The sequence below is a fragment of the Oncorhynchus gorbuscha genome, linkage group LG02, assembly GCF_021184085.1.
Source record: "Oncorhynchus gorbuscha isolate QuinsamMale2020 ecotype Even-year linkage group LG02, OgorEven_v1.0, whole genome shotgun sequence".
NCBI classification, from domain to species: domain Eukaryota; kingdom Metazoa; phylum Chordata; class Actinopteri; order Salmoniformes; family Salmonidae; genus Oncorhynchus; species Oncorhynchus gorbuscha.
Window position 1 is genome coordinate 63,959,407 of NC_060174.1, and position 17,144 is coordinate 63,976,550.

The 17,144-nt window shown below is 42.0% G+C and overlaps 1 protein-coding gene across 1 annotated transcript; it reads left to right on the plus strand.

Annotated features, from left to right (window-relative positions):
- Window positions 1-3,655: 3,655 nt before the first annotated feature.
- On the plus strand, window positions 3,656-17,053 carry LOC124006920 (gamma-aminobutyric acid receptor subunit rho-3-like). The gene is made up of 9 exons (XM_046317112.1): window positions 3,656-4,220; window positions 5,481-5,593; window positions 7,555-7,622; window positions 8,497-8,720; window positions 8,957-9,039; window positions 9,640-9,777; window positions 10,191-10,343; window positions 14,817-15,010; window positions 15,237-17,053. The coding sequence occupies exons 1-9, from the start codon at window positions 4,078-4,080 to the stop codon at window positions 15,546-15,548; spliced, it is 1,428 nt and encodes a 475-aa protein (XP_046173068.1). The 5' UTR covers window positions 3,656-4,077; the 3' UTR covers window positions 15,549-17,053.
- Window positions 17,054-17,144: the final 91 nt, after the last annotated feature.

A 17,144-nucleotide genomic window follows, 5' to 3' on the forward strand; every position in this document is an offset into this window, starting at 1 on the left:
GGATCCTCACTGCAGGCTCCGTGCCATGGATCATCACCGGAGGCTTCGTGCCATGGATCATCACCGGAGGCTTCGTGCCTTGGATCATCACTAGAGGCTTCATGACATGGATCATCACTGGAGGTTTCGTGCCATGGATCATCACTGGAGGCTTTGTGCCATGGATCATCACTGGAGGCTTCGAACGTGGAGCTGGAACAGGTCTCACTGGACTGAGGAGACATCTTGGAAGCCTGGTGCGTGGAGCTGCCACAGGGCGTACCAAGCTGGGGAGACATACTGGAGGCCTGGTACGTGGAACATGAACAGGTCTCACCGGACTGGGGAGATGCACTGGAAGCCTGGTGCGTGGAGCAGGCACCGGATACACTGGGCCGTAGAGACACACTGGAGGTCTCAAGCGTAGAGCTGGCACAACCCGTCCTGGCTGGATGGTTACTTTCGACCGGCAAATGCGGGGCGCTAGCACAGGACGCACTGGGCTGTGCAGACGCACCTGAGAGACAGTGCGCAGAGCCAGCGCAGGATATCCTGGGCCGAAGAGACGCACTGGAGGCCAGGAGCGCTGAGCCGGCACCATCCGTCCTGGCTGGATGCCCACTCTAGCCCGGCCAATGCGAGGAGCTGGAATATAGCGAGCTGTGAACACACACTGGAGACACTGTGCGCTTCACCACATAACACGGTGCTTAACCAGTACCACGCTCCCTACCGTGAGCACGGGGCGTTAGTTCCGCCAACCTCCCCGTGTGGCCACCCAAATTCCTTTTTTGGAGTGGCCTCCCGGTCTTCCTTGCCAGCCGTGACCCTGTGTAACGCTGGGCCCCTTTACTAGCTGCCTCCGCCTTCCTCGCTGCTTCCACCTGCTTCCACGGCAGGTGATCCTTTCCAGCCAGGATCTCCTCCCACGTCCAGGATCCCTTTCCTTCCAGAATGTCTTCCCATGTCCACTCTTTCTGCTCCTCCCGACCACGCCGCTTTGTCCGTTTGTGGTGGGTTGTTCTGTCACGAACGTCGTCTTGAAAATGACCGGACCAAGGTGCAGCGATAGACCGTTGTCCCTGATTGAGAATCATACCGGGCCGAAAACAAAGAACCAGAAAGCATAGACTCTCCCACCCGAGTCACACCCTGACCAAACAAACACAGAGAATAAAAGTATCTCTATGGTCAGGGCATGACAGTGTGTTTGGACCATGCTAGTTTGTTTGTGATGTGGACACCAAGGAACTTGAAGCTCTCAACCTGCTCCATTGCAGCCCCATCGATGAGAATGGGGGCGTGCTCCTTTTCCTGTAGTCCACAATCATCTCCTTTTTCTTGATCACATTAAGGCAGATGTTTTTGTCCTGGCACCACACGGCCAGGTATCTGACCTCCTCCCTATATAGGCTGTCTCATCGTTGTTGATGATCAGGCCTACCACCCTTGTGTCATCGGCAAACTTGATGATGGTGTTGGAGTCGTGCCTGGCCATGCAATCATGACTGAACAGGGAGTACAGGAGGGGACTGAGCACTCACCCCTGAGAGGTGAGGGGCCCCCGTGTTGAAGATCAGCGTGGCAGATGTGTTGTTACCTACCCTTACCACCTGGGGGGTGGCCCGTCAGGAAGTCTATGATCCAGTTGCAGAGGGAGGTGTTTAGCCCCAGGGTCCTTAGCTTAGTGATGAGCTTTGAGGGCACTATGGTGTTGAACGCTGAGCTGTAGTCAATGAACAACATTCTCACGTAGGTGGAGTGAGGTTGACATTGTGTCATCTGTGGATCTGTTTGGGCAGTTTGTGAATTTTAGTGGATCTAGGGTTTCCAGAATGATGGTGTTGATTTTAGCCATGACCAGCCTTTCAAAGCACTTCATGGCTACAGACGTGAGTGCTCCGGGACAGTAGTCATTTAGGCAGGTTACCTTGGCGTTCTTGGGCACAGGGACTCCTCAATACCTTTGAGCTAGTATTCTAAAGGAGGTGCAGGAACTCAAGCAGAAGTATATTTTAGGTGCTGGTAATCAGCTCCAGTGAGCTCCTGCCCAAGTAAAGTACTGTGTTTAAGTAAAAATACTAATTATGTCCCATTTGGAACACTGTCAAGTAGAGAAAAAAAATCTGATTGGGTGGGCCTGGCACCCCAGTGGGCCCAGGCCCACCCGTGCCTATGCCCCTGTAAACACTATTACTTATTACTATTAATATTCCTGTAATAATCCACCAATTTAGAGGTCTCTGTTCCTCTTTCATTATCCGTGCTCATTATCTCAAAAATAGCTCCTCTATCTCTCCCTCACCTCATTTTGGCTCACAGATGCTCAACATTCGATGGTTGGCATTTGGCAATCTATCCCCATTCTTCCAGATTAGCTGGATGTTGATGCTTTGCAGATGTTAAGAGGAGGATCTAGGAGGATGAAGTGATATGATGTAAATATTTGGAGTTAGCAGATTGCATGACAGTGAGGTTAAAACCACTGGCATTTGGGAGACACTGGAAAATAGGATAGGTTTACAGGAGTACAATAAATAGTTTTGTTGTGCAGACAGGAAAGCAACTGAAAATATTGGCATATTTTAACCTCTTTTATGATCAATGGTTTAAATAAATCCATAGAAGCTATCCAAAAAAGCATAGCAGCTTCTATAGAAATCAGTTCAGAATAAGCATGTGGAACAGACATACAGTGAACTCCAAAAGTATTGGGACAGTGACACATTTTGTGTTGTTTTCTCGCTTTATTCCAGCACTTTGGACTATGGGGTTAAAGTGCAGACTGTGAGTTTTAATTTGAGGGTATTTGTATCCATATCGGGTGAACCGTTTATAAATTACAGCACTTTTTATACATCGTCCACCCATTTTTAGGAGCAAAAGTATTGGGACAAATTCACTTCTAGGTGTATTTAAGTAGTCAAAAGTGTAGTATTTGGTCCCATATTCCTAGCACGTAATGATTACATCAAGATTGTGACTCTACACACTTGTTGGATGCATTTGCTGTTTGTTTTGGTTGTGTTACAGATGTTTTTCTATTGTGCCCAATAGAAATGTATGGTAAATAATGTATTGTGTCATTTTGGAATCACCTTTATTGTAAATAACAAAATAATATATTTCTAAACATGGTATGATATTTGTGCGTCTGCAACTTTCTCACTCATCGTTATTCATAATTAATTCAGGACTATCAGTAATCATTGTAGAGTCAACATTTAACATAGAAACGTTTAGAAACAAGTTTGTAGAGTCACAAGCTTGATGTAATCATTACATGCTAGGAATATGGGACCAAATGCTAAACTTTTGGCTAGTTTAATACACTTATAAGTGAATTTGTCCCAATACTTTTGGTATCAGTTAAAATCCAAACTGCTGGAGTACAGAGCCAAAACAACAACACAACTGTGTCGCTGTCCCAATACTTCTGAAGATCACTGCGTGTTGAAATCTATTCCTGTTGCCGTCACAATCTCTGTGCAATTCCATGGAAACACTTGATGCATACACTGAATGTGGGCTACAAGCTTTTTATTTTTATCTGGGAGGGGGGGGGAATCATGTTTAGAAACTGTTGGTTTTATTATCCACACCCCGCCCTCCCCTGGCTCCAGTTTGTAGGTTACTGAAAGATTTCAGCGACCACAGATAAGAAGATTACAGAGGAATTAACGTCATTCCTTTGTCATTATATGAATATATTGATATTTGATTTTAATCAGAGGGAGTGGAGAGAGGAGGGCAGGAACAACAGGATGTGCCCTGAGTAGCATAGAAACACGAGTCAGGGGAACTGTCACTAGGGCACGGGCAGGCGAAAACACAAGCTGGGGGAACAGTTTGTGGCACTGGAGCCGATCATTGGATGCTTGGATCAACGTGCAGCATGTAACAGACGGTTGGATAACACCGATCTTTCAGAGCTCTGCATGTGTTTTTGGTGAGGTGTATGTGGTTGATGCTGGGATATGGATGGGCCGCCGGATGGGGACAGTAGTGGTGTCCCACTGACCTGGAGGATTTCTGTGAGATAGACTCAAGACGCAGTGGGAGCACCTCCTGGTTGCTTCTGCTCTTCCAGCCTCAGACATGAACCTGGTGCTCCTGGCCTTCAGGCTGATGTGCCTGGCCTGGCTGTGGCCTGTCACTCTGCACAACGGCAGCCACCAACCCAACAAGAGGAGGCATAAGGACGTGTACCTTGGGGAGAACAGCAAGAACCAACACGGAGGGTGAGCCAGAGTTTAGGGGTGCGGTCCCACTGGAGTTGTGTTATGTTCTTGTCAAGGGTTCAGTTTGCTTGTCTGTTCTGTTTGGTTTGAAACCGGATTGTGTTTAGTTCTGGTAGAAAGTTACATTTGGTAATACACACACCACAGGATGTTACTGTTCTGTTGATCTGTTTTCTGATTGATATGGTTAAAAGGTTCTTTTGGGGAGATGTATTGTTCATCACATAGTGCTATTCGTGGATTGTTGGTATTAATCTAATCTTTATGAATTCAAGAAAAAAATAGAATATTGATGGTGAATTTACCATGGTGGCATGCGCGATCTCCAATGTGTGCTGGGACGGATGACATTACAGCAGTGCATTGTGGATAAAGGGCAGGTGAGGTGACCACAGGGGCTTAGAGGTAATGTCAGGGAAGCTGTGTTTTGGTGGGGGCACCACGTAAGAGAAAAGCAGTAGTTTGTGTGTAATGATAGGGGGGAGTTGTGTTAATAAGGGGTTGGACTGTACACTTGAGTATCATTTGAAATAATAGGGGAGATGATTGTGTTTGGGTGGTATGGGAATGATTTGTTGGAGCAGATATGTTTATGTATTATGAAAATGAAAGTATCAGTTTACGGAAGTTTATCGTATGATGCTATTTAGAAACTTTGCGAGTGATGAGTGTGTTGTCAACCAAATTGGAGATATTCATTATGTCCTTTGACCCAGACTAACTGTTCTATGAGAGCTTTGGGAAGTCTATATAATCTCCCAGGACCAATTATTGTGCCGTCATAACACTGACTCAGTGTGCTGCTAAATCATTAGTGAAGAGCGTCACGTATACTCTTACTTTTGGTTTTAATCAGATGGTTAATTAAAGTTCAGTTAATTATTCTCAACAGCAAAAAAACCAGAGCAGATGTTGCTTCCTTTAGTGTGTGTGTGTGTGTGCTTGTGTGTGTGTGTGTGTGTGTGTGTGTGTGTGTGTGTGTGTGTGTGTGTGTGTGTGTGTGTGTGTGTGTGTGTGTGTGTGTGTGTGTGTGTGTGTGTGTGTGTGTGTGTGTGTGTGTGTGTGTGTGTGTGTGTGTGTGTGTGTGTGTGTGTGTGTGTGTGTGTGTGTGTGTGTGTGTGTGTGTGTGTGTGTGTGTGTGTGTGTGTGTGTGTGTGTGTGTGTGTGTGTGTGTACATGCGCTTGCCATTTGGTGTGAGTGTGTATTTCTTAGGAAATAAAGCATCTGATATGCTGATCTGTGTCCTCTTTGCTCCGCAGACGAATAGACTTTAAGATGAAAAAGTCTGACAGCACCAAGTCCCTGCTAATTAAATCTGAACAGCTGCTCCGTATCGAGGACCATGACTTTGCAATGCGGCCTGGCTTTGGAGGTAATAGAGCTCTACCTACCGTCATTTGTTACAGATATAAAATTATAGATAGTCCATAACGTGCCACAGAGTTTAGGTTCTGTAATAGGCAGCATTTGACGCTAGCTTGTATTCTCTCTCCTGGAACAGAATGTAGGTTATAGTGTCATCTTCGATAATACCCCATCCCCCAAAAAAGTCACTGACCCAAATTGTCTGCAGAGCCTAGCAGACAATGACAGCCTGCGGCCGAGTACACAGATGTTTTTAGAACTAGAGTAATCTGGATTATAAGCCACGCTTTCTGAAACAATACCAAATGCTGCATCTTATTGGAAAGTCCAGGACAGCAAAGAGTTCCATGCATACAGTACTACAGCAGTGTGTTCATTGTGTGATGATAAGACAATGTTAGATTTAAGCAATAAGGCCAATATAACACGGCTAAGGGCTGTTCTTTGCTCGATGCAACCTGGAGTGCCTGGATTTTGTATTTGTATTTATTAAGGATCCCCATTAGGTGTTGCCAAGGCATCTACTCTTCGTGGTGTCCAGCAACATTAAGGCAGTTATATACAAATCAAAATATTACGTGACATTTCCATTTCATAACACTTTTCACAAAAAAACACTTTCACATTAAGTGTGTCCCCTCAGGCCACTACTCTACTGGATATAGCCCTTAGCCGTGGTATTTTGGCAATATACCACAGACCCCGAGGTGCCTTATCGCTATTATAAACTGGTTACCAACGTAATTAGAGCCGTAAAAATGAATGTTTCGTCATACCCGTGGTATACAGTCTGACATACCATGGCTTTCAGCCAATCAGCGTTCAGGGCTCAAACCACCCAGTTTATAATGAACTATTGATCACGTTTCTGAATGCTTGCATGTGTGTCAGTGTGTGGGGTCCCACTGTAAATCAACTGTCATTGAAACATGTATTTACATAACATTCTATGTCGTAGGCAGTACTAATGACTGTTTAGGTACATATTTGTATATCTAGTGTGTTATGGATTTCTGTCCATTTGTGTTTCCATTTGGACATTTTCTATTCCGAACTATCCCTGTGCGTTGTCTGTGTTTGTGTGTGTGTGGTCTAAGCGACGTGGGGTAAATTTGTCTGGAATTGAAATTAAGGACAGCCGAAGAACCCGTTTTTTAGCCATTTCTGGACTGGTCACATGATCAGGAAAACCTCCTGAACAAGGCTGTGATTATAGATGGCTGTGACTTGATTGTCGATTAATGCAACAGGTATTATACGGTTAGGATTTATGAAGGAAAGGAGATAAGGAGAGAAAAGGCATTCATGAGATTGGTGACACGGCGTCTCTTGCATCCCTGAGTGAGGAGAAGGCTGTGTCTTTCTGGAGGGGAGGCGTGGGACTACTGGTGTGTCTTTGACATTGTGTGGGACCCCATTAGCCTGCAGCTGTGTTTAGCGTGAAGAGTGATGTCATGACCCTGCATGTACACGGAAATGGACAGGATAATCACAACATAGGGCTTAGCTGATGTAGTCCTTCAACACCACAGCCTCCAGTGTGACCACAGGGTTTCAGGATGTCCTTTGAGGCCCAGCATAGCGCCAAGATCCTCTGTGAAACCATTATTTGGGGGATTTCTCTTACTGACTATCTGTTTGCCTTAACTTTATAGTGTTTGGGTGGATTTACAAATATTTAGTCTTAAAGAGGATATTTAAATAAAAATAAATGTAAAAACTGGTGTAAGTAAGACCACATGCAGACAGATGAGATGATATATGGATGATAGGTCTTGGGCTAATCAAAACCAGTGAGACTGGGTCATAAAAGATCGTTCCCGGCTGAGTCAGACATTCTAAGGCCTTGCATCATGACTACCATATGACTATGACACGGCCAAAAGCCTAACATTCAATGTGCTTGCCCTGTCAGGGTATGATATCTCAAGCTGTTTACTGATTTGGGCTGTTTATTCACCCCTGTAGGGGCAGCTATTCCTGTGGGCATCGACGTGCAGGTGGAAAGCATTGACAGTATATCTGAAGTCAACATGGTAAGTGTCTATAACCATCGTAAACGATGTGTGTGTGTGTGTGTGTGACTAACACACTGCCATTCACTCTCTTTCTCGCTCACAGTGAGACAACTTCTCATGCTCTCTCTCATACTGGAAACCCGCTCCACTCTATTGCCCCCAATTTAATGTCGGGGCATAACAGTCAAAACATGTATTGATTTTGAAGCTAGAATACTTAGTTGCTACATATATTTTTGTTTATACCTGTTAATTCTTGAAGATTATAACTTATAAATGCCTCATAAGCTTAGTCATACTGTCATACACCGTCAGAACCCAGAATAATGCATGTTTTTACTCCAATGTTTGTAAACAATGTACATGTAAACAAACACTACGTAGCCTCCAAACACGTTTAAAACTATAATTTTGATATCACGGATGGTCAGTCCTTGCGTCCATTTAAGAGTGGTCACATTTCTCCACGCCCCTCCCTCGGCTTTTTACCAAAACAGAGGCAGGACGACCACTTTGCTGTTGTGTTATTGTTTCCACTGTGTTATTGTTTCCACTATGTTATTGTTTCCACTATGTTATTGTTTCCACTATGTTATTGTTTCCACTGTGTTATTGTTTCCACTGTGTTATTGTTTCCACTATGTTATTGTTTCCACTGTGTTATTGTTTCCACTATGTTATTGTTTCCACTATGTTATTGTTTCCACTGTGTTATTGTTTCCACTGTGTTATTGTTTCCACTGTGTTATTGTTTCCACTATGTTATTGTTTCCACTGTGTTATTGTTTCCACTGTGTTATTGTTTCCACTGTGTTATTGTTTCCACAATTGCCCACGTTTTGATTATGTGACAGTTTGTCCATTGGACCTGAGCTTTGGTGTGTTTGTGCAGGACTTCACCATGACTCTGTACCTGAGACACTACTGGCAGGACGACCGGCTGGCCTTTCCTTCCAGCAGCAAAAAGAGCCGGACATTTGACGCTCGGCTGGTGAAGAAGATCTGGGTGCCGGACGTGTTCTTTGTCCACTCCAAACGTTCCTTCATCCATGACACGACCATGGAGAACATCATGCTGAGGGTGTACCCTGACGGCAACATTCTCTACAGTGTCAGGTACACGGAGAATGTCCCTCCTTTAACACAGGGACCATAAGGCCTTTAGCGTGTACTATTCTATAGTATTGGTGCTTTGTACACATAAGAAACATGGGGAGGAGTAAACCGTCTTGTGTCTTTCAGCCTACAATATCAACAAGAAAAGAGAGTTCTGATCTCTCTGCAGACCACGTTATGTTGCCACGGTATGTTTTCTGCAACTGCTGTATCATTAACTAGGCCCTGTGTTTCAGGATCACTGTGACTGCTCTTTGCGCCATGGACTTCAGTAGTTTTCCTTTGGACACACAGAAATGCTCTCTGGAACTGGAGAGCTGTGAGTATAAAACAATAAGGCTATGTGGTTGCCCTGGGTGTAATGCCATGTACGTCCTCACATATACCTAACATATGTCTACGTGCAACACAATAAGCACGCAATATGGTACCATTGACCCTCCTCTTTTTATATAGGTGAAATAACATTCAAAAGTCGGGGACAGGTCAGTTTGTGTCTGTAATGCATGTCTTTTTGATGCAGGATTTACCTGTCCTGATTTATCCGTATAAGGAGCAGCAGCTACAGTTGAATTGAAGTCGGTCATTTCTCATCAGAGACATTCTGTCACACTGATGTTGCAATTGTCATGATTGTGTTAAACTTCAGGAGGCAGTGCACCTTACCCAGATTAGAACACAGACACACAGACAAACAGACAGACAGACACACGCACGGACACACACAAATTATCGGCAAACGAACACGCACGCGCGCACATGCACAGATAGCATGGGTCTGGTCTCAGACAAGAGGTGGTAGTAGTGGTAGTAGTGAATTTCAGTGTCTCCTCTCCTCTGAGGGACATAGCCCATGATTCTTCTAAGAGAGGCCACATGAAGGAGTCACCTTCTCCCCCTGTTCTCTCCTCTCTTGAAGATGCGTACAATGAGAACGACCTCATGCTCTACTGGAAGAACGGGAACGATTCATTAAGGACTGATGAGATCGTTCTCTCGCAGTTTTTTATTGAAGAATTCCACCCTTCCTACGGGCTTGCCTTCTACAGCAGCACGGGTATGTGTGCTTGTTTTGTAGCCTGGTGCATTGGGGCCTACGGTGCTGTTTCTCTGTCCTTCTCCGCTGTCCAACTCCTCCTTATTATTACGTAAAACGGCTCTGTAAGATCCAAAGCCAACACCCCAAACCCTCCTGCTTCTGATTCCACTCTGACAGTCTGAGGACAGGGAGAGGTTAGGAGATTTTCCTCCACAGAGTGTCAGTGTGGAATCCTGCCCAACTCTCAGTAGTTCCAGTGTCCATTACATCATAGCCATGTGATGTCCCATGTGACTATAATTTTGACTAGATACCCTCCTGTGTCTCATAATGACCTCTGATTACCCAGAAGGATGGTGAGTAAACTGTTCCTCCAAAAATGAGATATCAGAGCCCTTCCCTCTCTCTCTCGCTCTCTCTCTCTTTCTCAGGTTGGTATAACAGGCTCTACATAAACTTCATCCTCCGAAGGCACATCTTCTTCTTCATGCTGCAGACCTATTTCCCCACCATGCTGATGGTGATGCTCTCCTGGGTGTCCTTCTGGATTGACAGGAGGGCTGTGCCTGCCAGAGTGTCACTGGGTACTGTACTGATACTCTCAAAATAATCAAAGCTTATAAACTGAGCAGACGGATCACAAACCCATCATTTTCTGCACAACATACTTGATTCATCTCCAGAAAGTAAAGTGGGTGGTGGGGGCTTTACCTTCCTCAGCCATGTCACATCTCTGTGATTACTGTAAGGTGAAAAGGGGGGAGGGTTGTGCAACAATTTCCTGTTGTGTTCCTTTTATGTAGACGAGTGAATGTGAGCCTGCTGCTTTGAGCCTGCTGCAGAACTACTCAGAGACTCATTAACCCAGAGAGAGGACAACTGAAACTGAGCACAGTGACAAAGCATTTCAGTTCTGCGCATGACTCAAGGCACCTGCACCAGGCGAGGTCCCTGTGTGTGCATGTGTGCCAGAGCTTGTTTGTGCAATTGTGTCGGAAAGAAAGAGAAAAGGGGGAGGGCGAGGGAAGAGCAAGAGAGAGCGAGATAAAAGGACAGAGTAAATGCTGCACTTAGATTTGTGAATAGATGTTGACTTTGCTAATGCAGCAGGGTGTGTGTGTGTGAGGGGGGTGGGGTGGGGGTGGGGGAGTGTGCTCGGAGTACGGCAGGTTGCTGGAGGATCAGGATGCCGTAACAAAGGCTGGCCTTATTTCACTCTGCAACACTCAGTACTACAGTACTTACTGTAGAATGATGTAGTAAACTGTAGTATACTATAAAATACTAGTAGTATCCTTCGATCATGTTTAGTACTTACTATATAATGTTGTAGTGGAATACTATTGTAAATACTAAAGTATTATCCCCCTAAAAACACTGTACTAAATACTACGGTAATGTCCTCAAAAACACTACACTTCTTTAACTAAAGTAAATACCACAATATTGAATTTGCATATACCCTGCCTATTCCCCTCCGCCATATCACAATGTGTGGCACCCATAAGTACATGCCAAGTATAGACCATAGATTGTGTTCCATACACGTTGTAGAAAAGAGCAGAGGCACTGAACTATTCGTTCAGACTCCAATCCTACCGACAGGTTATGGAAAATGTGCTCTTTCACTGTTTCTCCAGTAGGTTTCCTCAAGGAGAAAGTCCACACTTCTATGGCAAAGATAATAACACAAAAACATTACAGTTAATACTACAGTATACGACAGTCCACAAAAACATTACAGTTAATACTACAGTATACGACAGTCCACAAAAACATTACAGTTAATACTACAGTATACGACAGTCCACAAAAACATTACAGTTAATACTACAGTATACGACAGTCCACAAAAACATTACAGTTAATACTACAGTATACGACAGTCCACAAAAACATTACAGTTAATACTACAGTATACGACAGTCCACAAAAACATTACAGTTAATACTACAGTATACGACAGTCCACAAAAACATTACAGTTAATACTACAGTATACGACAGTCCACAAAAACATTACAGTTAATACTACAGTATACGACAGTCCACAAAAACATTACAGTTAATACTACAGTATACGACAGTCCACAAAAACATTACAGTTAATACTACAGTATACGACAGTCCACAAAAACATTACAGTTAATACTACAGTATACGACAGTCCACAAAAACATTACAGTTAATACTACAGTATACGACAGTCCACAAAAACATTACAGTTAATACTACAGTATACGACAGTCCACAAAAACATTACAGTTAATACTACAGTATACGACAGTCCACAAAAACATTACAGTTAATACTACAGTATACGACAGTCCACAAAAACATTACAGTTAATACTACAGTATACGACAGTCCACAAAAACATTACAGTTAATACTACAGTATACGACAGTCCACAAAAACATTACAGTTAATACTACAGTATACGACAGTCCACAAAAACATTACAGTTAATACTACAGTATACGACAGTCCACAAAAACATTACAGTTAATACTACAGTATACGACAGTCCACAAAAACATTACAGTTAATACTACAGTATACGACAGTCCACAAAAACATTACAGTTAATACTACAGTATACGACAGTCCACAAAAACATTACAGTTAATACTACAGTATACGACAGTCCACAAAAACATTACAGTTAATACTACAGTATACGACAGTCCACAAAAACATTACAGTTAATACTACAGTATACGACAGTCCACAAAAACATTACAGTTAATACTACAGTATACGACAGTCCACAAAAACATTACAGTTAATACTACAGTATACGACAGTCCACAAAAACATTACAGTTAATACTACAGTATACGACAGTCCACAAAAACATTACAGTTAATACTTACAGTTAATACTAGTATACGACAGTCCACAAAAACATTACAGTTAATACTACAGTATACGACAGTCCACAAAAACATTACAGTTAATACTACAGTATACGACAGTCCACAAAAACATTACAGTTAATACTACAGTATACGACAGTCCACAAAAACATTACAGTTAATACTACAGTATACGACAGTCCACAAAAACATTACAGTTAATACTACAGTATACGACAGTCCACAAAAACATTACAGTTAATACTACAGTATACGACAGTCCACAAAAACATTACAGTTAATACTACAGTATACGACAGTCCACAAAAACATTACAGTTAATACTACAGTATACGACAGTCCACAAAAACATTACAGTTAATACTACAGTATACGACAGTCCACAAAAACATTACAGTTAATACTACAGTATACGACAGTCCACAAAAACATTACAGTTAATACTACAGTATACGACAGTCCACAAAAACATTACAGTTAATACTACAGTATACGACAGTCCACAAAAACATTACAGTTAATACTACAGTATACGACAGTCCACAAAAACATTACAGTTAATACTACAGTATACGACAGTCCACAAAAACATTACAGTTAATACTACAGTATACGACAGTCCACAAAAACATTACAGTTAATACTACAGTATACGACAGTCCACAAAAACATTACAGTTAATACTACAGTATACGACAGTCCACAAAAACATTACAGTTAATACTACAGTATACGACAGTCCACAAAAACATTACAGTTAATACTACAGTATACGACAGTCCACAAAAACATTACAGTTAATACTACAGTATACGACAGTCCACAAAAACATTACAGTTAATACTACAGTATACGACAGTCCACAAAAACATTACAGTTAATACTACAGTATACGACAGTCCACAAAAACATTACAGTTAATACTACAGTATACGACAGTCTACAAAAACATTACAGTTAATACTACAGTATACGACAGTCCACAAAAACATTACAGTTAATACTACAGTATAACGACAGTCCACAAAAACATTACAGTTAATACTACAGTATACGACAGTCCACAAAAACATTACAGTTAATACTACAGTATACGACAGTCCACAAAAACATATTGTAAGGTTGAATGTCACATTAGTTTTGTTCTTAATTGACTTGCCTGGTTAAATAAAGGTTAAATAAATAAAAGTAATTGCTTGTAAGATAGCCTTAACTTTAGGCTATTTACTTTATTAGAAAAGTAATATTGAATTGTCTTTGGTTGACACCACAACCAAATATCAACATTTTAAATGTGTCTACTACTTGGATAGTTCCATCTGAGCCAGCCGTGACCAGGAGACCCATGATTAGCCCGGCGTCGTCTGGGTTAGGGGAGGGTTTGGCCAGCCGGGATGTCCTTGTCCCATTAAGCTCTAGCGACTCCTTGTGGTGGGCCAGCAAGCTGACTTCGGTCGCCAGTTGCACGGTGTTTCCTCCAACACTTTGGTGCGCCTGGCGTCCAGGTTAAGATAGCAGTGTCAAGAAACAGTGCAGCTTGGCAGGGTCGTGTTTCGGAGGACGCATGGTTCTCGACCTTCGCCTCTCCCAAGTCCGTATGGGAGTTGCCGCGATGGGCCAAGACGTTAACTACCAATTGGATATCACAAAATTGCGGAGGAAAAGATTGCTGTAGATATAGATCAATTCTCCCAGTTTATGTATTTTTTTTTATAGTGGATTTAACATTAAAGGTCTGACGTTATTTCAAAGATACAAATTCAACCTATTTTATACAAGGTTTGTCTATGTTGACATAATCCTGTATTTTTAAATATCAGCTTCAAAACAAAAGTTGATGCCTTTTTTTCCAATCCAATGTATATTTAACGTCGATTCCACGTCACGATACATTTACAAATGACGTTGGAACAGCGTTTATTCAACCAGTTTGTGCCCAGTGGGATGTAGCTGCTACACGGTTTTCTCTAGCCCTTGTTTGACTTTCCATCCATCTATGCTAAACCCCCACACAGCTAATTCTTTTCCACGCATTTGCCCCACCCTCTTTTCATCATCAAAGGCCGAAAGGTTGTGGTGGTAAAATAAGGCTTTAAAAAAAAGAAACGGATTGATCAAGATGTATACCTTATCAACATAATAATCAACTAATCTCCCTTTTTTTTCTCCCCCCCTCCAGGTATCACAACAGTTCTGACCATGTCCACCATCATCACAGGCGTGTCAGCCTCCATGCCTCAGGTGTCTTATGTAAAAGCTGTGGACATCTACCTGTGGGCCAGCTTTCTGTTCGTCTTCCTGTCCGTCATTGAGTACGCCGCTGTCAACTACTTCACCACTGTGGAGGAGATGAAGAAGCTCAAGGGGGGAAAGGTCACTGAAACTTATAGAGTGTGGGGTCAAATAAGTCACAGTTGGGTTCTTGTAAATTGGTGTGTTATAAAACATGGAATATACCCATGCTACCACAATGTCAGAGCCACAATAATGGCACCACATTAGGCTGTGACACTAACCATGTCTGTATCTCCCCCTACTGGTCTTAATGTGTTCCACTGTCAGAAAATCATATACCGTAAACTCCCTCCTCTCTCCACAGATCCCTGCAGATTTCAATGCCACTCAAACTATGGCTTTTGACGGATGTTACCATGACAATGACATTGACCTGACACCCTTCCCAGAGCTCCCCAGCACCCCCAACACAGAGCGGAGTCGGACGGCCACGTCGAGGAACTCTGCTGCAGAGCCCCCACCCACAGAGGGCACCAGGCTACGACGCAAAAAATCCATCAAACACAACCTCAGCTTCATCATGAGTAACAGCTACATGATTGACTCCTACTCCAGAGTCATCTTCCCCATGACCTACCTGATGTTCAACATCATCTACTGGAGCATGTACTCATGAGTGTGTACTCTACTAATGAATATGGATAGAACTACACTGCAGAACTACACTGCAGAACTACACTGCAGAACTACACTAGAGAACTATACTGCAGAACTACACTAGAGAACTATACTGCAGAACTACACTGCAGAACTACTCTGAAAAACCATACTAGAGAACCATACCAGAGAACCATACTGCAGAACCATACTACATAACCATACTAGAGAACCATACTAGAGAACTATATTCCATAACTATACTAGATAACTACACCACAGAACTATACTACATAACTACACTGCATAACTATACTAGAAATCTATACTACATAACTATACTACAGAACTACACTACATAACTGCACTACATAGCTATACTACAGAACTGTATTGCAGAATTATACTACCATACATGATCTAATAGGTTATTCACACTGACAACAGCATCATCATCAAGCCGTTGTATTCTGCCACCCATTGGATTATGACCTTAACCACTGGTGTCTACCAGAGTGCATTGTGGGAGTTTTGGACTGTCAAGCCGAACTGAAGAAAAGAGACTATTGAGTAAACCTGCTTTTTATTAGACATCTGCATTCAGATGGGAAGTTGGTGGTAGTGTTCATTGGAGTGTTTCTATTGTAATTAGGGTTGTATACTGGTAATTCACCAGAAATGCCACATTCATTAACAGGTAATCTATGGCAATGGTAACTTTGGTCATTTATACTTGAATAACTTTTGAAAAAATGTAGCCATATGTAGTAATCATTGTTTTATATATGTGTCCATATTGTCCATGAATTTCTAGTGGATAGACTATGGTTCAAGAGAAAATCGCCCAATTTAATTTTTAAAAGCATCTAATTGACCAATGACATTCATTTCAATTAACTCTGAAACTCTGCAACTCTTCCAACGATTGACTTTTTTCACAACTGCCACCAGTTTGGTGCCAAAAAAAATCTACAAATACATATTGAAATAGTAAAATAAATAAAAGTGTGTAAAGAAAATATAATGGATATTTGATGCTGAAACTCTCATATTAAACACCAATGGTATTCATTAAATTGCTGGTTTATATTTAGGATAATGTTTTACAGATTTGTATAATTTTAGAATCATCTTATTTGAGTATTTCACATGTTTTACATGTGGTAAGGCCACACAGATGGCCAGAGATAATGACAGACACATGTGGTAATCTGAAGTACCCAAAAAGGGCCACGAGATGTCTTGTGATAAATTACATTTAATCCTTTAAAAAGTTACAAAAAAAATGGTGGTAGTTTACTGGTCAACTTTGAAAGTTTCCAGTAATATACTCTCCGTTTGCAACCCGAACTGTAATGGACAGTTGTTTTTTGTTCACTGGTTTATAAATTTAGTTAATGTGAGTAATATGAATTTAAATGTGCATGAAAATGAATGTATACATGCATGTGTCTGTCAAATCAGTGAATATAAGTAAAAATACTATATCATATTAGCTTAAAATAAAACGTTTATTTTCATTTATACGTTATTGGTGAAATGACATTTAATTATACATCCTACCTTGTCACAACAAAACTGATTGGTTCAAACGAATTAAGAAGGAAAGAAATTC